Source organism: Monodon monoceros, unplaced genomic scaffold (assembly GCF_005190385.1).
Source record: "Monodon monoceros isolate NGI ecotype Baffin Bay Population unplaced genomic scaffold, NGI_Narwhal_1 Super_Scaffold_7, whole genome shotgun sequence".
Classification (NCBI taxonomy): Eukaryota; Metazoa; Chordata; class Mammalia; order Artiodactyla; family Monodontidae; genus Monodon; species Monodon monoceros.
Window position 1 is genome coordinate 64,035,243 of NW_021703784.1, and position 26,834 is coordinate 64,062,076.

A 26,834-nucleotide genomic window follows, 5' to 3' on the forward strand; every position below is an offset into this window, starting at 1 on the left:
TAGAGCTCATACAGAATGAAATAAAGTAATTTTTTGCTCAGTGTTTATAATGATAACATCATTTTGCTGTTGATACTTTTTTTCCCCCTTTTTGCATTTTGAATTCCTAATATTCTTGCTGTTCTACATATAAGTATTTTGGTAATTGCAGTGTTTTTATATTCAGGGCTTTGTCGTTAACATTATAATACTTTACAATAATTATAAAACAATTTTTTTTTTCTAACTAGGAGGAAGCATTGCATGCATTTATTCAGCCAGAGATCCTGGATGGCCCAAATCAATATTTTTGTGAACGTTGTAAGAAGAAGTGTGATGCACGAAAGGTAGATGCCATTTAGAAATTAATACTTAATTATCTGAGATAATATTCAATATTCAATAGATTCCCCCCCACACTTTTTTTTTTTAGGGTCTTCGGTTTTTGCATTTCCCTTATCTGCTGACCTTACAACTGAAAAGATTTGATTTTGATTATACAACCATGCACAGGATTAAATTGAATGATCGGATGACATTTCCCGAGGAACTAGACATGAGTACATTTATTGATGTTGAAGATGAGGTGAATACTTATAAATTATACTTCAGATATTCTTCTTTGATCAGAGTAACTTGTGATATTCTTTGAAATGACAAAAAGGATATTAAATTCTGGAATTATTTCTTTAATTTGTGTGATAATCTTATGTTTCATAACTTTCTTAGTTATTGAAGCATACCAGTCTAGAGATGGGCTGCACTTGTGTTTCTGGCACATGATAAACACAGAACAGATATATTGAACGAACGAGCAAACTGGGTAGTATGGCCTTAATTTCTTGTTTTGTCTTAGTGTCTTTTTCAAGCATTAAGTTTTCTGGGTTATTCTCCCTTAAGGTTTACCAGCTCTTAAATTGGCTAGGTTAGAAAGCTAGGTAATAAAGGTATTTTTCTGTGTTTCTTTTTTAATTAGTTTTATTTTAAAATTTTAAAACTTTTAAAATAAAAAATTTAAAACTATTTAAATATAGTTTGAGAATGGAACTTTGAGGGCACACATAAAGCTCATTAATTTCTTCCGCTCATTGACCTCCCCCAATTATCTGGTTCCTCTGTTCTTATCCAGTAAAAGATTCATAATGTCCCACTCTGTTCTCTTGGAAACTCTTCTGATTTAATTATTGGGAATATTTACAATGACTTAACATAGTTGTTACAGAGTGATAAATCTTTCTTATTCTCAAAACTGCCATGAAGTATTTTTTTCTGATTGGAATTCATCACAATAGTTAAAAATACCTTTTCCCAGAGGCTTAAAAATAATTTTAAACATTCTCAAGTTTTATTTATGCTCTTAAGTACTAAGTGGCAAATGTTTTCTGAGCCTCACTTTCCTTGTCTGTAAAGTAAGGATGATAATTGCTTTTCATAGCTTTCATAAGATGAGATTGCCTTAAAGTAAATGTTCATTGAATGGTACCTGTGACCAGGTAACATTCTCTGAAAGGTTTAATTTGAAATAATATCTCAAACACCTGTGCTTAAGCTAGGAAGTCTGTCCAAAGTATACCAAACTTTCAAGGGAGATTCCTACTCAGAGATGAGTATTAGATGGGTTTTCTGTATATTCCAAATGTATTTCTTAAAAAGGGAAGTCTTTTCCAAGGGAAGAAAACTGAGATACAAAGTTTGACCAGAACTTTTAGGTCCATTTCTTGGAAGAAGAGAAGATATTCTGGCTTAGTTAAAAGGAGTTTCAGGGATGATCTCTTTGGACTTTGTGTAGAATTCTCAAGTTGGTTTTCACCTCCATTTTTCCTTGAACCAAACTTTCTTGAGGGATGAAGACTGTATGTTAGGTGCAGTTCTTACAACAAAATTCTTGGCAAGAAGTTGGTACTTACTACATATTGCTTGGTTAATTCAAGAACTTATAGGCAATGCCTTAAACATATCAAGTGCCTACATCTTAGAGAAGAATTTTCAAACTCTGTATCTAAAATATTAAAGGAGGGGCTTCCCTGGTGGCGCAGTGGTTAAGAATCTGCCTGCCAATGCAGGGGACACAGGTTCAAGCCCTGATCCGGGAAGATTGATTCCACATGCCACGGAACAACTAAGCCTGTGCGCCACTACTACTGAGCCCACGTGCCACAACTACTGAAGCCCGCACGCCTAGAGCCTATGCTCTGCAACAAGAGAGAAGCCTGCGCACCTCAACGAAAAGTAGCCCCCGCTCGCCGCAACTAGAGAAAGCCTGCGCGCAGCAATGAAGACCCAACACAGCCAAAAATAAATAAATAAGTTTATAAAATAAAATATTAAAGGAAAAGGGAGGAAAGAGTTGTTTGAGGATTTCTAGAAAGAATTCTTTAAATTTGTCTGAAAGGGATTTAAAAATCATAAAAGCATGGAAAAGTATTTACTGTTGTTACATTTCCACCTCCTTTAACTGGAGTATAAAGTTCTTGAGGATAGATACAGTGTCTTGTTTTTCTTTCTAATTGTCTGTAATACCTAGCATAGTGATAAACTGAATTGACCTTTTTGTTCAAGAAAGGAGATGATATTCTTTTGGGATTTGAGAACAACAGAAGCTCATTTTGGAGCATAAGTTCTCTGCTTTTATGGTTTTGATGAAAGAAATGGTAATTTTATATAGTTACTTTGCAGCTGTAAACATAAATGGGGTTTAATAGAATTCTGAAACACTAATTTGTTGTATTAGAATTTTAAGGTTGTTAATAGAAATGCTTTTAAAATACACTTTTAAAAAATAATAATTAAAAAAATAAAATACACTTTTGTTTAATTTTATTTAAGGCCTCACTTTTTAAGAGAAAATAAATTTGCTTAAAGTAGAATAAGTATTTTTATTAACAATAGCATCATAAATTATGTGGAAAAGCAGCATATAGATTGAAAGGTTTATATTTTCCCTTTATTTAGCTTATAATTGTAAGATAATTATGTTCTATTAAGAAATCTCCTCAGACTGAAAGTTGCACTGACAGTGGAGCAGAAAATGAAGGCAGTTGTCACAGTGATCAAATGAGCAATGATTTCTCCAATGATGATGGTGTTGATGAAGGGATCTGCCTTGAAAGCAATAGTGGAACTGAAAAGATTCCAAAACCTGGACTTGAAAAGGTACTTTCTGTAATTGGTGGTTTTTAGTTGAAAGAGAAAGTAAGGTAATCTCTGAGCTGCTATATAATTCTCTTTAAAAGAAATTGCTATTATTTTTATGCATATATGTGGTCATAATTAAACTTTAGAAAAAAACTACTTACAGGTGGGAGCATTAATTTCTGAGAGGCTGAACTATACCGCTGAAGCAAGCTGAGTGGTGGTGTGGAAAGGGTGCTAGTAGTGAGGAAACCACTTCATTTTGCCTTTAAAGTAGCAGCAAGCCTCTAAATCTTATATCAGAGTTTTCTCATATAGCAAAATGAAGGCATTAGACTAGATTTGTTAATTTAAAAAATTCTGGCTATGGGACCTTTCCTGAAACAATAAGAGAACTAATCTTTTTTAGGTAGGGGACCCCTCAGTTTTCCTCCCCTCCCCTATGACAGCCCTTATAAGGGACTTCAAAAAATGATACAATTCCATGGATTATCATTTGAAAACTACAAGACTGGATAATATCTAGGATAGAATTTTTTTGTTACTAGGTCAGTGATTTTTAAGATTTTATCAAACCATTTCTTTCACATTTGTATAATTTGCTTTATTGAGGGGAGAATTACAGATCAGATGTCTTGAGCATGGTGTGAATAATGAATCACCAGTGTCAAGACTGATCACTAGCTCAAGTCTTACAGAGTCGTATTAAATATAGGGGTTTTTTTAGGCAGTATTTAAGAATGGAGTTTCACTTGCATAAATCTGTTTTTAGATCAAGACCATTAGTCTCACCACCATTACCACTACCCTTTACCTTTTAAAATTATCTGTTTCTTTCAGTGCAGACAGATGAGGTGTGAATTGCTGTGATGAATAATGTAGTGGATACATTATAACTTAGTGTAGAGAACATTGCATTCAAACAAGGGTTGGAAAACTGTGGCTCAAGAGCTAAATCCAACCCCCAACCTGTTTTTCTACATAGACAATTATGTCTATCTTTTTTTTTGTTTTCCTTATCTTATTTCACTGGATAGGATTTCCCATACAGTGTTGAATAGGAGTGGTGAGAGAGGACGCTCTTGCCTTATTCCCCATCTCAGGAGGAAAGTATTCAGTCTTTCGCCATTAAGTAAGATATTAGGTCTAGATTTTTTATAGATGTTCTTTATCAATTTGAGGAGGTTCCTCTCTTCCTAGTTTGTTGAGAGTCTTTATCATGAATGGGTTTGGATTTTGTCAAATGTTGTTTCTGGGTTCAGTTGGTAAGATCATGTAACTTTTCTTCTTTAGCCTGGTTTACATAGGTTGATTTTCTAATGTTGAACCAGCTTTGCATATCTTAGAGTTATCAAATCAATAGATCACTGTATCACAGATATTACATAAATAAATTAGAAGATGTTCAAAATAATTATATACCTTAGCCCTTTTATAAAGGAAGTGGAATCTTATTTGAAATTTTAAAAATGTTATTTGGGATTTATTGATTTTGATGTGCATATCAGAATGGTCTCATGTTTAACACCTTCTAAAATTTCAGACTGTTATTTTCTTTTTACATAAATATATAAATTTGTATTTCAGTTATGCATTGTTCTAGAGGTTATAGCATAATTAAAATGTGAAGGAATACACTGAATGAAACTTGTGGTTTATAAAAATTATGTGGTGAATTACCATTTTAATGACCTTAGAGAAAAGTTGACTTGCCATAAATACAGAGGACAACTAACATGTTAGTTCCCTGTGTTTTAGTAGAGAATAGGAAATATACAAATTAGGGTTTTGTGTTTTTCCTCTGTGCTGACTTACTTTTATTCTTTTCTTTAGAATTCTTTGATCTATGAGCTCTTCTCGGTTATGGTTCATTCAGGGAGTGCTGCTGGTGGTCATTACTATGCTTGTATAAAGTCATTCAGTGATGAGCAGTGGTACAGCTTCAATGATCAACATGTCAGCAGGGTAAGGAGGGATTTTTTAAGATTATTATTCTGAAAGACAGGAGTAGGGATGTTTCTCATCAACAGCAGGGTTTATTAAAAATGAGAGACTCAGTCTGTCCGTTGAAGCATACCAAATCATTAAGACATACCAGATGTCATTCTTTTGTTTTTGTTTTCAGTAAATTTCCTTTGTTTCTTTATTTTGTTATATTTTGGGCTTGCTGAGTGTTTGCAGAGCTAGACTCCCAGTTTTCTTCTTGCCCTGAGCCTTCACACGGGCTGTCTATTTAAGAGCACTAGAAAAGATTGGCCATTAGTAGCCACTGATTATGATTACATTTTGTGAACTGTTATCTGTGTGGTCCATTTAACTCTGAGGTTAAAACTTGGGTTACATGTTGACATAAAAGTAATGGTGTTATAGATCTTACCAAAAAAGTAAGTAATGTAACAACTTTTTAGATAACACAAGAGGACATTAAGAAAACACATGGTGGATCTTCAGGAAGCAGAGGCTATTACTCCAGTGCTTTTGCAAGGTAAATAACTTCCTAAGTTTTTCTGTTTATAAATTAGAATTATTTACAGCTTTTCAACATTTTTTTATCACTAAAAAGGTTTAACCCAAGGGTCAACAAACTGTAACCTATGGGCCAAATTCAGCCTGCCTTCAGTTTTTGGAAATAAAGTTTTATTGGAACACCATCATACTCATTTGTTTAAATATTGTATGTTGATCTTTTCCCACACAACAGCAGAGTTAAGTAATTTTAGCACACACAGAATAGCTCACAAAGCCTATGACTTTTACTGTCTGGCCCTTTTCCAGAAAAAAATTGCTGACTCCTGACTTACCTGTAGTACTCATTCTAGGACAAAGGTTTTTTGAAGATTTTACTACGTTACCAAGAAAAGATACGGGATTTTCTCATAAATATGTCAGTAAAAGCAAAGTAGTCTCCTTTTTTTTCAAGAACGTTTAAATCTGAGCCTGTACAAGAACAGCTACATGATTTTCTAATTGTTTGAAACAACAAAAAAACTATTTAAAATAAATATTTGATGCTAGGAAATGGAATCTTTACAATCTACTTTTTGTCCCTATTAATCTTTTTTATATTTTACTAGCTCCACAAATGCATATATGCTGATATATAGACTGAAGGACCCAGCAAGAAATGCAAGTATGTTGACATATAGTTACTTGATTTTAGTCTGTGTTATAAACCAGTTTTTTTGCAAGTTTTATAAACCCAGATAACTACTTTTAAATGATAGGACAATTAAATTTTTTTATGTGTGGAAGAATTAATTATAAAGACTGTTATGAGATAATACCAACTGGTAAAAGCACTTGGAAAAAAGTTGAACTATTTTTTAATACACTAAGAGACAAAACTTACTCTGCATTGCATACGTTGGATATTTATTTGCAGTAAGGTTGTATTATCTGTAGTTTGGTGCAGTGATGATAGTCTCCAGATCTGTGTAGCAGCCATAACTCACCATCTGCATGTCCCAGAACAAGTTATTTAACTTTTCTAAGTCTTACTTTCCACACATGTAAAATGGGAATAATTATAGTATTTTATAGGATTATTATAAAAAATTAAATGAGATAAAATTTTAAGCATTTAGTATCATACTATAGTTAAACATCTTTGCTTATTTGCTTAAAAAGCAAGTAAAGTTTTATGAGTCGAGTATGCATCCTTTATTAGATTTTAATTTTATTAGGAATCCTAAAAATAATCCTGTATACAAAGCATGTGGATTTGCCTTTCTTTTTTCCTTTCGTAACTGCTACTTTAAAAAATTACAGTTCCTGTGTTTTCTTGGTAACTCTGATCGTGACCGAGACAGTATTTGCACATAGGTGTATAAAGTGTGTGTGTGTGTGTGCGTGCATACGATATATACACAGGTGATGTGTTTGCTCATATTCTTTTCACAATTAATATAATCATTGTCTTTGATTTCAATATATTTCCTTTGTTTAGAAACTACTATGAGTAAATCTGTTTTAAGCAGTCTAATGTTTTTGTTGACATTTTCGTAAACTCTCATCAGATTGTGAATTCAGTTGGTGCAAGGCTTAGGACTTATTTATCTTTTCACCAATGATATAATACAGGGTCTGTCATATAGAGGCTGTTCAATAATTTACTGTGTAATTATAGGAAAGAAAAAAGGAAATTATAATAAGTCATTTCAGAACAGAGATTTCAGAGTAGAAGTATTCATTCTTACTTTACACATAATGCAACTATACCCTGAAGAGTAATTTGTCCAAGGTCATAGCTACCTGGAGGCAGAGCGAGGTTTATAGTTTGTGTATCCTCTGTGACACCCAGCATTCCAGATATTTCATGTAGTACAGTAACTCAGCTTTCTTTTATCCGCTCCTCACAACTCTAGTTTTGTGATGAAGCACCAAGGGGCACTGTATGTATGATATATGGAACATTTTTTAAATTGGAGCTCATTTCTGTAAACAGTGGATTTTTACCTTCCACAGAGGCATGATTTTTTAAAATATAAATTGTTCTCCCTGTTTAATGCCTAACAATCATTGGCTTTATTAAACAGTGTTATAGTCTCATACTGTCACTTCGAATACTTTGAGTTACATATGAAGTTCTTTGATTAGAAGGCAGCTAAAAGACTACTTTGAGAACAAAGGAAAGAGAATCATATTAGTGAATAATAGTAAACAAATAAATACCATTTGTAGTAGTAGAGCGTCAGCAGTATTTATTACATTTCCTTATATCCCAGGTAATAACTCTATGTGGTAAGGTGCTGTTAATAAGCTGAAGAAACCAAGGTCTGGAGAAGTAAACTTGCCCAGGGTTATACAATTTGATGGTGATAGCACTATTTGAAATCAGAAGTGCTTTTATTTTCAAGTTTAAGGGCGGCTTTTTCATTCTAAAAAATCTTAATTTACATACCAGAGTTGTCTGGAGCCAAGAGGTATACAGATAAAGATATGGCTTTTTTGAGACCAACCATGTGTCATTATCAACTACCTCTTCACCCTTGTCTGGAAGAAGCTCATGTTCCAAGTTGAAAGATTGATGTAATTGAGATATATTTTGATAACAGCTATAGTAGAAGTGTATACTCTGGGAACATAGTAGAACAAAATTAAATAAAGGAAGCTCAATCTCAGTGGCACTGTTTTACCCTGTTTTTACTATTAATAGAATTTCTAGAAGTAGATGAATATCCAGAACATATTAAAAATTTGGTGCAGAGAGAGAGAGAATTGGAAGAACAAGAAAAGAGGCAACGAGAAATTGAGCGCAATACATGCAAGGTTAGATTTCCTAATTTTACTTTTAATTAAAAAGTGCTATTGAACTTTGCTTAACTGCAGTTCTCATCACTGACTCATTGGGTTGATTCTGTAGATAGTTATGCCATCATGATCATTAAACAGTATAACCAACTATATTACTGAGGTAAAATGATTTCCTTTTATGCATAAAAAACCAGTAACATGGGCTTCCCTGGTGGCGCAGTGGTTGGGGGTCTGCCTGCCAATGCAGGGGATGTGGGTTCGATCCCTGGTCCGGGAAGATCCCACATGCCACGGAGCATCTGGGCCCGTGCACCATGGCTGCTGCGCCTGTGCTCTGGAGCCGGTGAGCCACAACTGCTGAGCCCATGTGCCGCAGCTGCTGGGACCCGCCTGCCTAGGGCCCGTGCTCTGCAGCGGGAGAGGCCACCGCAGTGAGAAGCCTGCATGCAGCAGCGAAGACCCAATGCAGCCAAAAATAAATAAATTTATTTAAAAAAAACAAAAAACAAAAAACCAGTAACATAGTGATAATGCTCGGTGCTGCTGAGGTTACAGTGAGATGAACATTGTAACATTCTGCTACAAGTATAAATTGATAAAACCTTTCTTCCTAGAATTTGAGTAGGATTTATCAAGAGCCTTAAGCAAATTCATATTCTTTTATATAATTCTCTCAAGAAAATATTACCTAATGAGATAATGACAGATGTGGTAAAAATTTTGACCACAAGGACATTCTCCACAGTATTTTCCAAATTACAGAAAAATTGGAAACAACTTGAATATATATCAGTAGGAGAGTTATTACATAAATTGTGATACATGCTTATAAAGAAACATACAGTTGTTAAAATTAATGATTTTGAATTTTTTTATAACATGAGACAGTATCAATTATTAAGTGAGATAAATAGATGGAGAATGATCCCAATTATGTTTTTTTTAATTATAATATTTTTGACTATTAGGAAAAAATACTGTCTACAAAAGAAGTAAGTTTGATTTATGACCTGTTGAGTTAATGATGATATTTTACATTTTCTAGATAAAATTATTCTGTTTGCATCCTGTGAAACAAGTGATGATGGAAAATAAATTGGAGGTTCATAAGGATAAGACATTAAAGGAAGCAGTAGAAATGGCTTATAAGGTATGTTTAATTGCACTGTTGGCATTTAATTATTGATATTTTACATAACAGTATTAACATTTTCCCAAGTTTTTACTATAGTCAGTAGTAATATAAGCACTAGCAGTAGCTTTGATAGCCCACTTAAATCCTATGTCTCTTAAAGAGTATAGTTTACACCTCTTCTCTGGAATGTGGTCCATTGCTTTTGAGAACTTTCTCACTCCGAAAGCCAGTTAAAGCTTTCTAAAACTCAGAAATAGAATTAGAAACAAAAATATTTATTTATTCTTTATATTCATTTAGCAGATATTTGTTGAGTGTCTGCTATATGATGCATTAGAGAACTTGAGTGAACAAGACCACATGAGGTGTTAGAGGTACCAGAGTGAGCAAAACAGGCTCACTGCCTTCTTGGAGTTTACAATCCCACTGGGGAAAAAAACAGACAAAAAATATTTAAACACCACAGTTTGCAAATATCTTATTAGATGCCATAAAGTAATTCAGTAGTATATTAAGGTTATTTAATCTGAGACTTAAACCATGAGGAGACAGCTGTGCAAGAAGTTGGGGAAGAGTACTTTAAGTAGAGGTAACAGCATGTGTAAAAACTGAGGTGAGGAAGTACATGATTAAGAAACTGAAAAAAGGTGCATTGTGTTTAGATCATCTTGATTGAGAATAGAGGCACATAAAATGAAATTAAAGGCTGTGTAAGAATAGAAGTTTGCATTTTATTCTAAGAATAATGCAAATTTATAAGTGGGTTTTGAAAGGCAAATAGAAAAAGAAGCATTCTTTAACCAGATTATTCTAAATGTCATCTGTTATACTTGACAAAACTTTTTGCCCTTTCCATGTAAACATTAACATCATTTGACTGAAGTTAAACAGTCATTACCTAGAGAAAAAATTGCATACTACGTCATTTCATTTATAATTATATGTAGAACCAATGAAAGAAGTAAAAATAATTCACAAGATAGCTGGCATTGTTTCTCAAAGTGTGATCCAGCATAACCTGCACCAGAATCACATTCCTATTAAAAAACAAATTCCTGCAAATGAATCTGAACTTATGTTTTGGCATCTGGGATTATGCATTTTAAACAGGTACCTCAAGTGGTTTTTAGACACACACAGTTTGAGAACTTGTATTGTGTACCTGGTCTTTCATAGCACTTTATCAGTACTGAAAATTTACATTTGTGTGACTATTTTAATTAATTAATGTCCCTCACTAAACCGTAAGCACTTACAAGGGTGAAGAGTGTTCTGGTTTTGTTCGCAGTTGCATTTCCACTACTTTTGCCTGGTAAACAGGAGAGTCAAAATTGGATGGGTATGTGAATGAATAAATGAATGAACAAATAATAAAATGGATGAATGGCTCTGGGTTCACCTGATTAAAGTAAAAATCCGTTAAACATAATGGTGGACTGCAAGCAAAACAATAGTGAAACCAAATTAAACTAAAATGAAGAAAATGTCTTTAAACAGTTTTACACAGTAAGGTCAATCAGTGATAGCACTAAGGGTAGTTTATATTCCATCAGTTTTTAATGTAGGAAGAAAAAAATCTTGTCTTAAAAAATAGAAAGTTTAATTTCACAAATGTAAAGAGTGAAATAGAAAAGAGAAATAAATTGATCTTATATAAGAAAAATAAAGCTCCATTTGTGGGAAGTGAGGGATGGAGGAGTAGAGGGCAATGGGGACATACCAAGGCTTACAGTAACGCTTTCTTTAAAGTTGTAATCACAAACTTCAGATGAGTATTGAATACTTCTAAGCAATCCTACTATGTTTCTCCAGGAGGTTCAGCTCCCACTTAAAGTGATGTTGCATCCAGGGTATGCCATCTACTAGTGACATGTACTAGAGGGAAAATTTTTGACAGAAATTCCTGTGCCCAATTTGTTGGTGTTCTGGAGGCTAAGATCGAAGGGGATGGTTCAGAGAGGAGTCGGGTAGCACTTGGGAGACAGAAGCTATGACCTTTGTGGTGGCTCTACAAGGCATGCTATCCTCCCTTGCTTAGGGAGATCGTTACTAGATACATTAATTACCAGTTTTCCTCCAAATTGTATTAAGATAACAAAAGATGCATGTTCTAGTTGGTTGTTTTCCCCTCATGTTTCCAGCTGACTGGTTATAAAGCAATAGCTTACAGTGCATTAATTTTGAGTACATCTAAAGTTTAGAATGTTAACTTTTGTAAAAACAAAAAAGTCTTTAAAATATGTTAGTGCATAGGTTGTATAATTTGAGGGATAATGAACTATGGTTATTTTAAAATACCCTTTAAGTTGTGCCTTTGAGCTTTGATGCAAATCATAAATATATGGATTTTATTGTTTGTTAGGACCTGTTGTTAGTACAGTTACACATCAGACTAAAATATCAATACTATATATTTCTTTTTGTTTTTCCTCGGGTGTTATATTCTTTTAGATGATGGATTTAGAAGAGGTGATACCTATGGATTGCTGTCGTCTTGTTAAATATGATGAGTTTCATGATTATCTTGAACGATCATATGAAGGAGAAGAAGATACGCCAATGGGACTTTTACTGGGTGGAGTCAAGTCAACATACATGTTTGATCTGCTGTTGGAGACAAGAAGACCCGATCAGGTTTTCCAGTCTTACAAACCCGGAGGTAAGGAATTTCATGGTATTCTGAGTTGTAAAGGACTTAAAATTTTCATAAGAAAGTTTTTTGTTTGTAGGAATTATTTTTAAATTTTTTACATGTTCTTAAAATGTAGAATAATTCTGATAGGTTGGGAAGTAGTCAGCAACAAACCTGGAATTAAGTTCTAGATTACTTTCCAAAAAACTATACACAAAATTTAAGAAACAAACAACAAAACTTCTGGCTTATAGTCTTCAGTGGGATTTTTTTTTCTTCTCCAGTACTAAATTGTCCTCCCTCCCTACCTCTGCGCCTGCCCCAGCCTCTCTCTTTTTATAGAGAAGACCCTGGTATATTCCCATAAAGTCTCAGAAGTAGAGTCTCTTTTTCAGGGTCTCCTTGAAGACCTTATTATGGTTATGGTTTCATAACTCAAATTCTGTTCTTCTGTGGATCTTATACACCTCCTTTTTATGAAGGCTCTTCTTTCCAAAGTAGATTAAGTGTGGTATTCTTTCAAGAGCTCCTTTAGTCAGACTCCGCTCTCTCTGTAAAGAGTCCCTTTGGAGCATTTTCTTGCAGATTTTTTGTTTTTTTTGTTTTTTGCCTGCGTTGGGTCTTCGTTGCTACGCGTGGGCTTTCTCTAGTTGTGGCAAGTGGGGGCTACTCGTCATTGCGTTGCGTGGGCTTCTCATGGCAGTGGCTTCCCTTGTTGCAGAGCACAGGCTCTAGGTATGTGAGCTTCAGTAGTTGTGCCACGCGGGCTCAGTAGTTGTGGCATGCGGGCTCAGTAGTTGTGGCTTGTGGGCTCTAGAGCGCAGGCTCAGTTGTGGCGCACAGGCTTAGTTGCTCTGCGGCGTGTGGGATCTTCCTGGACCAGGAATCGAACCCATGTCCCCTGCAGTGGCAGGCGGATTCTTAACCACTGCACCACCAGGGAAGTCCCTGCAGATTATTTTTGAGCTAGACTGTAAAAACTATGATAAAAATATAACATGGGTCAGCAAAAAACCCACTTTTTAAAAAGAGAATTCTAAATGTCATTGTGGATTGTAAACCTTGTAAAGTAATCTCCTTTATTCATTAATAATCAAGACTTTAGCGGAATATTTATTCAGATTTAGATTAGTAACATTTGGGGGAAAATGGAGTATTGACATATACTACATATAAGAGATTAAAACAGTTAAGCTGGAGAATAACTATGTACTAAATCTGGTGTTTGAAGATCATTTATTTTTCTGGTGACTAAAAGTTAAGTTATATAATGATCTCCTGAAAATAGGAGAGGAGAAGGTGGCTTTAAATTGTAACATGAGGACTTCCCTGGTGGCACAGTGGTTAAGAATCTGCCTGCCAGTGCAGGGGACACAGGTTTGATCCCTGGTGCAGGAAGATCCCACGTGCCATGGAGCAACTAAGCCCATGTGCCACAACTACTGAGCCTGTGCTCTAGAGCCCGCAAGCCACAAGTACTGAGCCCGCATGCTGCATCTACTGAAGCCTGCATGCCTAGAGCCCATGCTCCGCAACAAGAGAAGCCACTGCAATGAGAAGCCCCACGCACAGCATTTGTAGTTATTTACATTTATTTAGTGTTGTGGTTTTGGTCTGTATTTTGGAACTTTGGGTATGTACTTTTAATATGCTTGATAAATTTGACAGTGGTGTTAATGTTTTATAAGGAAACAAAGCACTTATTTTTAAAAGTCACATTTTGACTTTTGTCATTTTTTAAAGAGATCTATAAGAACTTTTTTATTAGCTTCATTTTTTTATTTCTTTATATATGTTTGTAATGTGATAAATTGTGAAAGTTTTAACATGTATAACATATACATCTACCATCTTGATAATTAGAAAAATATTTTCTTTGCCATGTATTAGAAACACATTTAGAATGCATTGCTCATGTGAAATACCTTTTAAAAAATAACCTCCAATTGGGTTTTTATGTTTTTCCAATGGGACAGAAGTGATGGTGAAGGTTCATGTTGTTGATCTAAAGGCAGAATCTGTAGCTGCTCCTATCACTGTTCGAGCTTACTTAAATCAAACAGTTACAGAGTTCAAACAGCTTATTTCAAAGGTAAGTTTTAAAATTGGTCAATGAATATTTTTAAGTACCTGCTGTGTACAAAGCACTATGTGATAGTTACAAGATGTAGGAACCAATATTTACCTCAAGGAGCCAGTATTTATAGCTAGGAGACAACTGTGGTTAGGAGAGAACGATGCTGCATATGGAAGAAACAGATTGACTTAAGCGTGGAGGTAAGGAGTGTGAAGCAAGTGCACATAGCAGTGATATGTGTGCTTGGCTGGATCATTGTAAAGTACGTGCCTGGAAAACAAGTTCACTTTATCTCATGGAAGGTTTTTAAATGTAAACTCAAAAGTTTGGGCCCTGTTTAATGTAAACAGTAGGAAGTAGGTTGGTTGGTTGGTTGTTTTTCTAAGTACAGCAGTGGTATGATGAGAGCTCTGCTATAGCGTGGTAATTCTGGCAACACTAGACTAGTGTTCCCTGTCGACTGAGGGAGGACTCAGGAACATAGATGAGGAGGTTGTTGGAATAATTCAGATGAAGGCATTATGACCAGAAATGAGAGAAGTGGCGATTGTAAGAATGAATGTATAAATAGAATTGGCAGCACTTGTGATTGGTAAACATTGGAGCAAGGCAGGAGCACAGAAGACCTGAGGAGTTTCACTCTTGGGTAACCAGAAAGACAGTGGTAGATGAATAGAAGTAGAAGAGAAAGGTGATGAATCAAATATTAGCCACACTATGTGAGTTAGTGGTAAATAGCGTAGGCGCATTCAGAATTTTTGAACTGGAAAAATATGATGATGAAACATTCAGATTTCCTTAGACAAAAAAACTATTCCACTCCACAGAAATGGTTATTATCCTTTCAGGGGTCTTGTACACTATAGAACATTGAGCACACAAACATAGGCAAAATTAACCCCAGGTTAAGATTCCCTTGGTGTGGTCGAAATTGTTCAGAATTCGCAAGTCAAGGAACTTCCAGTTTCCATTCATTCATTTTATGGTAGTATTGTCTTTTATCTCATCTGGGGTTTTTTAATGCCTATTTTAACAGGGTTGTTGTGAACATGAACAAAACAAATAAATGCTCTTTTTGTGGAAAAAAGAATGGTAAAGTATTATATAGAAGTTAGTTTTTAATTATTTTTATGTTTGAAAAAAATGACTTCCAACAATTTGCCAAAGTAATAATTGGAGGAAACAAATCATACTGTGAAGTCATAGTTTATGATTAAATTACTTATAAAAAGACAGCATTAGTGTAACTGCTCTGTATTACAGTTTAATCTAGAATATGAGCACTGAGGTAGTACAAAAGAAACACATGCATTTCCTTCCCTGAAGAAGCTGATAATTTTGTTGGGGAAAAATGTGTCTAAGAATAAAGACAGTGAGAAAACAGGATGCCAAGAAATATAGTGTTTAAAGTATAACAAGGATGCCTGAGAATTAGTTATCATTAGCTGTAAAACAAATCATGTTTTATAAAATGTAAATTATTTTTATCTGCTCATTTCATGAGAAATTTATAACACCAAAAATTTAGGACATGGAATTTTAGAAAACTTTAAAATTTACCTACTAATTTAATCTCATTTTACACAGAAGAAAATTGATTTAGTAAAAGTATTAACAACTATTCACAGAATACAGAAGAACTCATCCAAAGTCAAGAAGTTAAACAGGTGTTGGTTTGACATCAGTTCTCAAAGTCAGTTACTCAGTTTCTTTGGAATCAAATCACCTCATTTACTTCATGAGTTTGGGAGAAATAGAACTTTTAGTGAAAAATTGTTACTTTTAAAATAGCTTCAGAGCATACATTTATAAGTGATACTCTGTTTTCCTAATTTACATCATAATTAATGGATGGGACTAATAATTTTTCCCATAGATTCTTTAAAAATTTGTAAACCTCTACTAAGATTATTTTTTCTCTTAATTTTCTTTCTGCTATTTTTTTTTTTTTTTTTTTTTTTTTTTTTTGGCGGTACGCGGGCCCCTCACTGTTGTGGCCCCTCCCGCTGCGGAGCACAGGCTCCGGACGCGCAGGCCCAGTGGCCATGTCTCACGGGCCCAGCTGCTCCGCGGCATGTGGGATCCTCCCGGACCGGGGCACGAACACGTGTCCCCTGCATCGGTAGGCGGGCTCTCAACCACTGCACCACCAGGGAAGCCCCTCTTTCTGCTATTTTTAAGAAGAACTGAGCAGTGTCTCATTTTCCCATATTTCCAAGTCAAGCAGAATTATTCTTGAAAGAGCACTTTTTAATTAAATTACTTTCATTATAGGCCATCTATTTACCTGCTGAAACAATGAGAATAGTGCTGGAACGCTGCTACAATGATTTGCGTCTTCTCACTGTGCCCAGTAAAACCCTGAAAGCTGAAGGGTTTTTTAGAAGTAACAAGGTATGTCTTTTATTTTTTCATGACTATTTTCTATGCTGCCACTCACCATCTGTCTGAAATTTATTTTTGGGTTCTCACATCCTCCCAATAATTACCCTCCTTTTGTAGTCAGGTCACATCTTGCTTCTCTGTCTTCTCAGTCAGTCTTGCTGGCTCTCCTCTTTGCCTTGTTCATGTACCGCCCCTCCTGGAGTGTTTCCCCCTCTTCCTACAGTTTGTTTCAAGCCCAAGATTAGTCCTCCTTCTTTGGTGGAGCCCTCATGACTAGTTCTGGTCACAATGATTATGTTCTCTGAATTTTGTTCATTCTTGAGCTTCTCCCATAAAGCAGTACTTCATGGTGAAAGTCTGAAGCATGCCTAGTGTGGAGAAAATTACTATCTTGGATTCACCCCACATTATTCCCTTTTCCTACTCATTTATCTCTGTAAGAAAAGAGAAAGTTCATGTTGATCTCTTTGTTTTATCTCTTGATATCATTATGTGTTCCATCATTTATCATTTTTCCTATGTTTTTATTCCTAATGCCTTTGGTTTACTCTGGATAAATTGTATCAAATTTTCCTCATTTGCTGTCTTTTTTATTTATCACCATTTCCAGTCTCATTCATCTTAGGGCAGTTTGGTCTTTTATCATATTTAGCCTCTTTTTTTTTCAGTTTTGTTTTATTAATTCTGATGTGTAATTTTTATTCACCCCTAGTTTCTTCCAGTACTTCTGTGTGGTGTTTGTGTGTAACATTAAAATCGCCAATCCACCCTAATACTGTTTTAGGGTAAGGAGTGGGAGGGATCTAACTTTATTTTTTTCTTTAAATGGTTAGCTGATAGTCCTGATTTATAACATTTATTGAATAATAATCTTTTTATGCAAAATTCAAAATACTACTCATAATTGCCTGATTTATGTATATGCATTTCATTTTTTTAATTTATTGTGGAAAATTTCAAACATATGCAGAAGTGCATGAATAGTGTTATGTACGTATCACCCAGCTTCTATAATTATCAAGTCTTGTTCATGTTCATAGTTATATTTAACTACTTCCCCCAGATTATTTGAAAAACATTCCCAGCATCATATCATTTCATCTACAAGCAATATGAATTTATATTTCTAAAAGATGAGAACTCTTTTTAAAAACATAACCACAATTACATTATTATACCTAAAAAACTAATAGAAATGCCTTAATATCAACCAATACCTAGTCAATATTCAAATTTCCCTGATTATCTTTAAAAAAATTTTTTTAAGTAAGATTTGTTTGTTCAAATCAGGATCTAAATAAAGTCCATAAGCTCTCTCAAGTTTATTTTAATCTAAAGATTTCCTTACATGTTTCCTTGCAATTAATTTGCTCTAGAATCAAGTCATTTGTCCATTAAATTTTTTATATAACCTGGATTTTGGTGTTGCATTCCCAAGATTTTTTCATACATTTTCCGATAAACAAGATATTTGTTTAGCAGTTTTATGGCTAATTACAAAGACATATGAACATAATATTTATTTTATTTAGTCTCCAAAAACAATGGGCGTGTCCTTTAGAAACATTATCATCTCAACTTTTATAATTTATTGTGCACTGTCTTATATTGATACGATATTATTCTTATAATGAATGAGAATGTCACCAAAATTAATGATGTAATATAACTCCTTGACTTACTGTTCAGGTGTTCGTTGAAAGTTCTGAGACTTTGGATTACCAGATGGCCTTTACAGACTCTCATTTATGGAAACTCCTGGATCGGCATGCAAATACAATCAGATTATTTGTTTTGTTACCTGAACAATCTCCAGGATCTTATTCCAAAAGGACAGCATACCAGAAAGCTGGGGGTGACTCTGGTAATGTGGATGATGACTGTGAAAGAGTCAAAGGACCTGCAGGGGGTCTAAAGTCTGTGGAAGCTATTCTAGAAGAAAGCACTGAAAAACTCAAAAGCTTGTCACTGCAACAGCAGCAGGAGGGAGATAATGGGGACAGCAGCAAAAGTACTGAGACAAGTGACTTTGAAAACATTGAATCACCTCTCAATGAGAGGGACTCTTCAGCCTCAGTGGATAATAGAGAACTTGAACAGCATATTCAGACTTCCGATCCTGAAAATTTTCAGTCTGAAGAACGATCAGATTCAGATGTGAATAATGACAGGAGTACAAGTTCAGTGGACAGTGACATTCTTAGCTCAAGTCATAGCAGTGATACTTTGTGCAATGCAGATAATGCTCAAATCCCTTTGGCTAATGGACTTGACTCTCACAGCATCACGAGTAGTAGAAGAACTAAAGCGAATGAAGGGAAGAAGGAGACATGGGATACAGCAGAAGAAGACTCCGGAACGGACAGTGAATATGATGAGAGTGGCAAGAGTAGGGGAGAAATACAGTACATGTATTTCCAAGCAGAACCCTATGCTGCAGATGAAAGTTCTGGGGAAGGACATAAATGTATGTACTTAGAAAGAAAAAGGCTCCTTGAAACAGCCTTATTTTATCAGTTTATTTAAATTTTTAGTTAAGAATCAGCTAAGAGATGCTTTGTCCTAAGATTATCTGTAGCTTCCTGGGTTATAAGATTATCCTCTCTCTCCTTTGCTTTCAGTTTTGATGCAGTTATAGTAAACGGTGTCCTTAGACCTGTGCATTATGCCTGTGATGGTAATGATGTCACAACTTTTGTGAGATGATTTAAAAAAAAAAGGAAAGAAGGAAAAGAATTAAAAATTTTTTTAAAAGGAAAGAAGTATAACAGTACTAAGTAAAAAAAAAAAAAAGAATTAGTTGAAATAGTAAATAATATACCCAAAAAAGGCCAGACACTTTAGAAAATTTTATATTCAGTGCCTAGAAAAATTTTTAATTTGTGCATTCCTTCCCTTTCCTCCATCACCTAATCCAAAGTGCACCCTTCCTACACCCCGTAAAAAGTACACAACCAGAAAAGTCAGAGAAAGGAAAGGGCCTTCTTTTGTTTTTGTTTTTTTTTTAAGTTTCTTTGAAGGAAGCTTCAGGCAAGATATAAACTAGAAATTCTGAATTATATAATCTCAGAAGTATGGAAGAGATCTGTCAGTTTGGGCATTTGGACAAACAACAAAAACGTATCAACATTGGTGAGATTTAAAATAATAAAAGAATACATAAAATATCAGACTAAAACCAGCCAGAGAATTAGCAGGACAAGCAGGTTCAAGATACAAAATCTTTCTTCAAGTATAAAAGGGAAATAGCTGAAAACCTAAATACTTTGCATTAGTCTGAAAGGCAAATATTAATATTACCCCTTATATTTTTATATTTTAGTTTTCAAAACACTTTTTTGTTCTCACTTGAAGCTTTTCTGAAATTAATAAAGCAAACAATGATATCCTCATTTGACTGATAAGAAAACTGAAACTCATAGAGGGTGAATGACTTTCCCAAAAATACATACATATCTAGTAAATAGTGGAACCATTACTAGAGGTTAAGGCTTCTAACTGAATGCATTTGCTCCTATTACTTTTGGAAGAGAGTCCCACTCTTCATCAATCCATTTATACACCCACACAATTATTATTTCCTGAATACATGCCAGGTGCCAGGCCATATGTATTTGTCAGAAGTAAGGATGACTAAGATGCGGCCTTATGCTTCATTTTGTGGAGAGAAGGTGCACAAACAACACTGTATTAGTTAAATGCTATGATACTTGTAGTCTCAAAATTAGATCTTTTAAAAGGAAGTGGCGGGGCTTCCCTGGTGGCGCAATGGTTGAGAGTCCGCCTGCCGATGCGCGTCCGGAGCCTGTGCTCCGCAACGGGAGAGGCCACAACAGTGAGAGGCCCGCGTACCACAAAAAAAAAAAAAAAAAGGAAGTGGCAGAAATCATGAAATCAGTAGTAAAAATACATAAATTTGTGTTTTTAATTAATTAGGTCCAAATAACAATGTAATTATTTGACATCCATACCTATATCTTGCAGAAACTCAAGTGCGAAAATGTGGATTCGTGAGTTAAAATGGAGATAGAGAAGCTCTATTATAGTAATGCTTCATTTAAATTTCTATGGAGTTTTTTTCTTATAACTCTTATTAACATGTTATCTCATTTAGTTCTCAACAGCTGTGTGAAATTGATATTGTTAGACACTTTTCACTGATGAAGAAACTGGCTCAAACAAGTTAAATAATTTGCCTGAGGTCACACAGTTAGCTAGTCACACTGCTGGGATCAGATTCAGGTATTCTGGTTGTAAGCCTAGTACTCATACCTCCACCTCCTCACTGCTACCACTGTTACTTACTTACCTCACGTCATAGTACAGGAAAAATAGCTAGTACCTACTCTGCTTTCTTACCATCCTCAACCCGTCAAGGGCATTGCAGAAATTAAAAGTAGCTTCTCTTTGGAAAAAGGTTAGAAATTTCTTTCAAGGAGTTTGTTTTTGAAAGATGTGCTGAACATTAGACTGCATGAGAGTTTCAACGGTAGGAAGGATTCAGTGGGAATATTTAGAATCATAGTCTAAAGGGTCCCATTTCCATCTTAGAATGCTTAATGAAATCTTTGCAAAGGAGATTGCTGGCCATTTTAACCTTTTTAGAAATCCATTGTGGGCTAATTTACTAGCATTCATTGAAATAGTATTCAAGATTTTGTATCTTGAACCTGCTTGTCCTGCTAATTCTCTGGCTGGTTTTAGTCTTATATTTTATTTATTCTTTTATTATTTTAAATCTCACCAATGTTGATATGTTTTTGTTGTTGTTTGTCCAAATGCCCAAACTGACAGATCTCTTCCATCCTTCTGAGATTATGTAATTCAGAATTTCTAGTTTATATCTTGCCTGAAGCTTACTTCAAAGAAACTTAAAAAAAAAACTTAAAAAAAAAAAACGTGATGAAGAGAAACCATTTTCTACAAATTATTTAGGCTTTCAGAAGCCATACAGAAGGTTTGTTTGGAAAGAAAAAGTGAAAACCCTGGAAAATGCCTTTTCATGTTTAAAAATCTGGCTTAGGGAAAAGGGAGTGGGGATGATAGCCAGCAGCCTAGTGTTTAAGGAGTCTCTAGTAAGACTGCTTCGTCACAGTTCCGCAGGGATCTGAAAGTAGGTGCCTGGGAAACATGGGTGATACGTAATAATACAAGTCCTTCAGAGTGATGAAATGGCAAGGTAGAATAGGTAAACAAAGAATTTGATATCTGAAGAGTGGTATACCATGCACCATCTAGACAACTCATTTAGATAATTACCAAACAGCACTTAAAATGATAGTCTTTAAGTGATTCATTATAATCCAGGAATTGTTTCAGGGAGTATAGAACCTGTCTTTGAAAATACTGTCCCAGTGTGACCTAGTTGTAGTCTTCAAGCACTGGGGTATAAACAGGAAGGCCAAAGTAATAAAAATGGTAGTGTATTTGCACTGAAATTTCTGTGTACAGTTTTGGCTACCACCTCTTTCAAGAAATACATAAAAGAAAAGAAAGAAAAAAGAAAAGCCTTTGAGGCTATTTTGAGGTTGCACTGTGAAGAGACTGAACTTTTCTGTATGAAGGGGTAGATAGGAAAAATGATATGATGGTATTCTGTAAAACTACAAAATAATTATAGCTCATCAGTTAAGCTAACACTTTGTCAGTGCTATGTTAAGCATTTTACATGTATTGACCCAAAAACACATTATGAGATATAAATACTGTTATCTTCATTTAACAATAGAGGTAATTGAAGTACAGAGAACTTAGGTCAAAGTCACAAATCTAATTTGTGAGGAGGAACCAGGACTTCATTCCAGCCAGGCCATGTAACTCTAGAACACTTGGTCCTAATCACCATATTGGACTATATCAATAACCAACAAACATTCATGTCTTCCTATGATACAACATTACTAGGAGTTATGAGAGAAACCAAAATGACAGTGATAGCTTTTATTTGAGTAATGCCTTAGAATTTACTATATTTGTCGAACAACAATCAATGAGACTGGCGTAATAATCCTATGAGAAAACGGAGGCTCAGAAAGATTGGATGACCTACCTACAGCCATTTATCAGACTGAAGTGGCAAAACTGAAATCCAGCCATAGGCTTCTCATTTCTAATCAAGAAATTTTTTCATTACACCCTTCTCTCAAGAAATTTAGTCCCTCTCTGGATAATAGAGTTTTGTTTGCCAAAAGCTAGATTTTAACATTTAGGAGCATTCCTTAAAGCTTAGAAACTGACATTTTAAACAAATTAAAAGAAATGCTGCCTCAAAAGATATATACTGTAAATAAAGTTCATCACCTTATCTATGTTTTCTGCTAATTCATACTTGTCACATTTTCTCTAGTGAACCAGTATTTTATAACCAGGAAAATAGTAAATAGACATTATTTGAAAAATCCATTTAGAAAAATTCATCAACCTGAGTTGGGATGACCTGAGAATGGAAATCAGGAGTGTTTTAGGGTTTTATCCTTAACCTTTCATGTAAATTTCACAGAAAACTGAGGTCTGCCCTAGAGAGAGCCTTAGGGCTGCAAAGAGACCATGGGCCTGAGGCTGCATGGCAGCTCTTGCATTCTGTACTGCTTTGTTACAAGAGAAAGATAAATGAGTGAAGTTTTTGCTCTTTACTAGAATATGAAGACTAGAGTAAATAGAAATATATTCCAGAAGTATCCTCATGAGTGGCTTATAAAATAAAGGACAAAAGATTAAAATAATAAGCATTAGAAAAAAAGCCCATCAAAGATAATACTATTATAATGCCAGCAGAGCTTAAACTGAAGCTTGGAGGAGGTGGGAGTTTCTGACCCATTTAGATATTATTTCTGTTACAGTCCAACCAACCACATGATAAAACAGACATCTTCATATGCTAGTCTTGACATTTTTCTCTAGTAGAAATCCCAGAACTAGATTTACTAACAATTTGTGAGGCGATTTATATATATATATGAAACTATTCTATAAACATATTACCTCATTGAATTTACAGTGAGATACTGTGAGGTAGGTACTGTTATTAGCTCCATTTTCAGATGACAAAATGCAGGTACAGAGGCTGGTGGCTTGCTCTGTGTCTCACAGCTAGTAAGAAAGCAGAAGAGGTAGGGGTGGGACCCAGCCAGAGCCCACACTACTGCTGTGTAGATCTAGAAATGTATGTATTTGAAGAGAGTTCCTATAAGTTTGGTTTTTAATTCAGCAGCCAAAATAAATAAGCAAATAAGCACTTAAATATCTCAGAACATTTAAAGCTGTCAGATTATCCTTAGCATATGCTCAGTGCCCACATTTTTGTCCATTCAATGTAGTATATTAGCTAAAAGTCAAATAACTGAAAAGGTACTTTTTCCTGCTTACAGTATAATAAAAAGTATATGACCTGCTTTATTTATACTCTAAGAGGTTTCTTTTACATTTTTTTTCTGTTTTTTGTGTATGTGTGTGCTTAGGGTTGATGGTGCATGTTGATAAAAGAATTACTCTGGCTGCTTTCAAACAACATTTAGAGCCCTTTGTTGGAGTTTTGTCCTCTCACTTCAAGGTCTTTCGCGTGTACGCCAGCAATCAAGAGTTTGAGAGCGTCCGGCTGAATGAGACACTTTCATCATTTTCAGATGACAATAAGGTTGATTAAAATAATTCTGAATAATTAGAGTCTGTTTTAAATGATAGATTTGAGAACATCTTGCACTACTTCCAAGTAAGGTGAAATGGATACCCTAAAAGGATAATTTGTCCCTGAGGTTTAGTGGTTATTTGGCTTTTTTGTTGTTGTTTTCTCCATTCATCTAACAAACATTTGTTAAATGTTAACTGTGTGCCAGTTAGTATTCTAGGCACTGGGGAATCGGAGGTAAAAGATATACCTGTTTTCAAACAGCCCAGAATCTAGAGAATTGGGAGAAAAATACTAAACAGTTGAGATGAAAATGGGTACTTTATTCTGCTGAGACCATACATCTAAAAAAAACTGTTTTTAATTTGTAGATTACAATTAGACTGGGGAGAGCACTTAAAAAAGGAGAATACAGAGTTAAAGTGTACCAGCTTCTAGTCAATGAACAAGAGGTAAGTAATATACTTACAAGCAATGTAAGGTAACTTTTGATAGTTATTAAAAACATACAGTGCACAGATTTGATTACTAGACATTTCTTTTTATCTCTCTAAAGAAGGGGATGGCAGACTTTTTTTAGGAAATATTTCAGTTGTACAGGCCATACTGCTTCTGTTGCAACTAAGTTCTGCCAATGTAGTACAGAAGCAGACACAGACAGTACATAAGCCAATGGGGGTGGCTATGTTCCAATAAAATTTCACTTACAAAAACAGGCACCAGATGAATGTGGCCCTCAGGCCATTTTTGTCATCCCCCTGGTCTAAAGTATTGCTACACATGCTGGAAGGGCAAACATTATCTGCTTTTAAAAGGGGGTTTGTTTGTGCTTCTGGGAATGATTGTAAAATGCTACAGAAGGATGGTAGTTGACTACTTTTTGTGTTCAGAGAATCATTTTTAGTATTTAACTAGCATTATATATAGTGTCTCTTTGTGCTCTAAGTGCTTACAAATATTAACCCTTTTAATCCTCATCAATTAACTCTATTATAAAAGTACTGTTATTCTCATTTTATAGATTAAGAAACCGAGGCACAGAGAAGTAACTTGCCCAAGGTCATATAACTTGTAAATGGTGGATTAAGGATCTAAACCAGCTATGTTTTTCGAGGAGTAATAAAATATCTTAGTTCCTGTGATATATAAGATTGTGGTGGATACCCAGAAGAATAAGGCAAAGACACTATTTTTAAGACATTTATAACATCTCAGTGAAGACCTAGACAAATGTGAAAAACAGCAAATAAGGGGATAATGTTTTCATAAAATGCCTTCATTTGTTCAACAAATATTTTATTAGGCATCAGTCATATCTCACATGTGATCCATTACACTCATTTTGACTTACATCTTTCTTCTGAATTTGGGGTTTGTGAATACTGTATCTCTTTTGAGACAGTCAGTGAAGGTATTTGGAGAATTAGTATTCATTTCTCTCATTTTACTGTATAAAGGTGATTCTTTTTACTTTCAAAATTATGGTCATTTTATTACAAGAAGAGAAATATGAATGTATTGAATCATATTTAATCTCCACAATGACTCTGGCTCCGGTTTAAAGATGAGAAAACTGAGGCACAGAAATGTTAAGTAAGCTTGCTCAAGATAGCAGAGCTTTAGTAAGTAGTGGAGCCAAGATTTAAACCTAGGAAGATAAACTCCTAAACCCAGTCCAGTAATTGTCACACTATAAAGTGCAAATAAAATGTCTTGTTGATCCTTATTTTAATGTGTAATTCAGGGTCTAATTGTTTATGTTTATATTCCTAGCCGTGCAAGTTTCTGCTAGATGCTGTGTTTGCTAAAGGAATGACTGTACGGCAATCAAAAGAGGAGTTAATTCCTCAGCTCAGGGAGCAGTGTGGTTTAGAGCTCAGTATTGACAGGTAAAGTAAAATTACAGTGTCATCAGCAATTTGAAGAAAGACAGTGTGGTCGATTGATATGGATTGGTATAATTTTCTAAAACTAGAAGAATTTTAAATTCCTGTACCATTCAGAATTTTAGTACTGCAGATTAATAGAACTAAGCAAAAGTATTAGCATTTGTTTGAACTTCCTCTGTAGGATACTAAATTTGATGTCTTGAGAGCTTTTCATTATATTTTCCCAAAATTTTAATGAATAACCATTTGACTTTTGTGTTTGAACATAGTTCATTTTTCTTTGATGTGTCAGATTCATGTCATTTTTTTTCAAGTTAAGAATTTCAAAGTATAATAGTTCAAAATGTCTTATCACATTTGTAGGTTTCGTCTAAGGAAAAAAACATGGAAGAATCCTGGCACTGTCTTTTTGGATTATCATATTTATGAAGAAGATATTAATATTTCCAGCAACTGGGAGGTTTTCCTTGAAGTTCTTGATGGTATTATCAATATTTTTGTGGAGAAATATCAGGAATTCTCTAGAAATAATCGAAGTTACCATTTTTTCAAATAATGAGTTTCTTCTGTCTCTTCTCTGGGCACCATTTGCCTTTTAAATATTTCTTCTTTTCTCTAATTTTAAGAATATGAATTCTTCCTTTCAGGGAAGTTGCAATTTCAAAGTTGTATTTTTAGTACCTTTTACAGAAAGTAAAAGTTTCTTAGCCATGTTTGTTATTTAGTCT

The 26,834-nt window shown here is 34.7% G+C and overlaps 1 protein-coding gene across 2 annotated transcripts in view; it reads left to right on the forward strand.

The window, feature by feature from the left end:
• The window catches only part of USP47 (ubiquitin specific peptidase 47), a 121,118-nt gene that overhangs the window by 88,488 nt on the left and 5,796 nt on the right, over positions 1-26,834 (forward strand). For both annotated transcript variants that reach the window (XM_029206882.1, XM_029206883.1), the window contains exons 9-24: positions 231-326; positions 413-565; positions 2,965-3,132; positions 4,945-5,076; positions 5,520-5,596; positions 6,186-6,241; positions 8,267-8,379; positions 9,410-9,514; positions 11,951-12,158; positions 14,108-14,223; positions 16,483-16,602; positions 18,283-19,060; positions 24,051-24,226; positions 24,589-24,669; positions 25,991-26,106; positions 26,470-26,588. In XM_029206882.1, the coding sequence (XP_029062715.1) occupies positions 231-326; positions 413-565; positions 2,965-3,132; positions 4,945-5,076; positions 5,520-5,596; positions 6,186-6,241; positions 8,267-8,379; positions 9,410-9,514; positions 11,951-12,158; positions 14,108-14,223; positions 16,483-16,602; positions 18,283-19,060; positions 24,051-24,226; positions 24,589-24,669; positions 25,991-26,106; positions 26,470-26,588 (2,614 nt within the window). The remainder of the gene's footprint in view (positions 1-230; positions 327-412; positions 566-2,964; positions 3,133-4,944; positions 5,077-5,519; positions 5,597-6,185; positions 6,242-8,266; positions 8,380-9,409; positions 9,515-11,950; positions 12,159-14,107; positions 14,224-16,482; positions 16,603-18,282; positions 19,061-24,050; positions 24,227-24,588; positions 24,670-25,990; positions 26,107-26,469; positions 26,589-26,834) is intronic.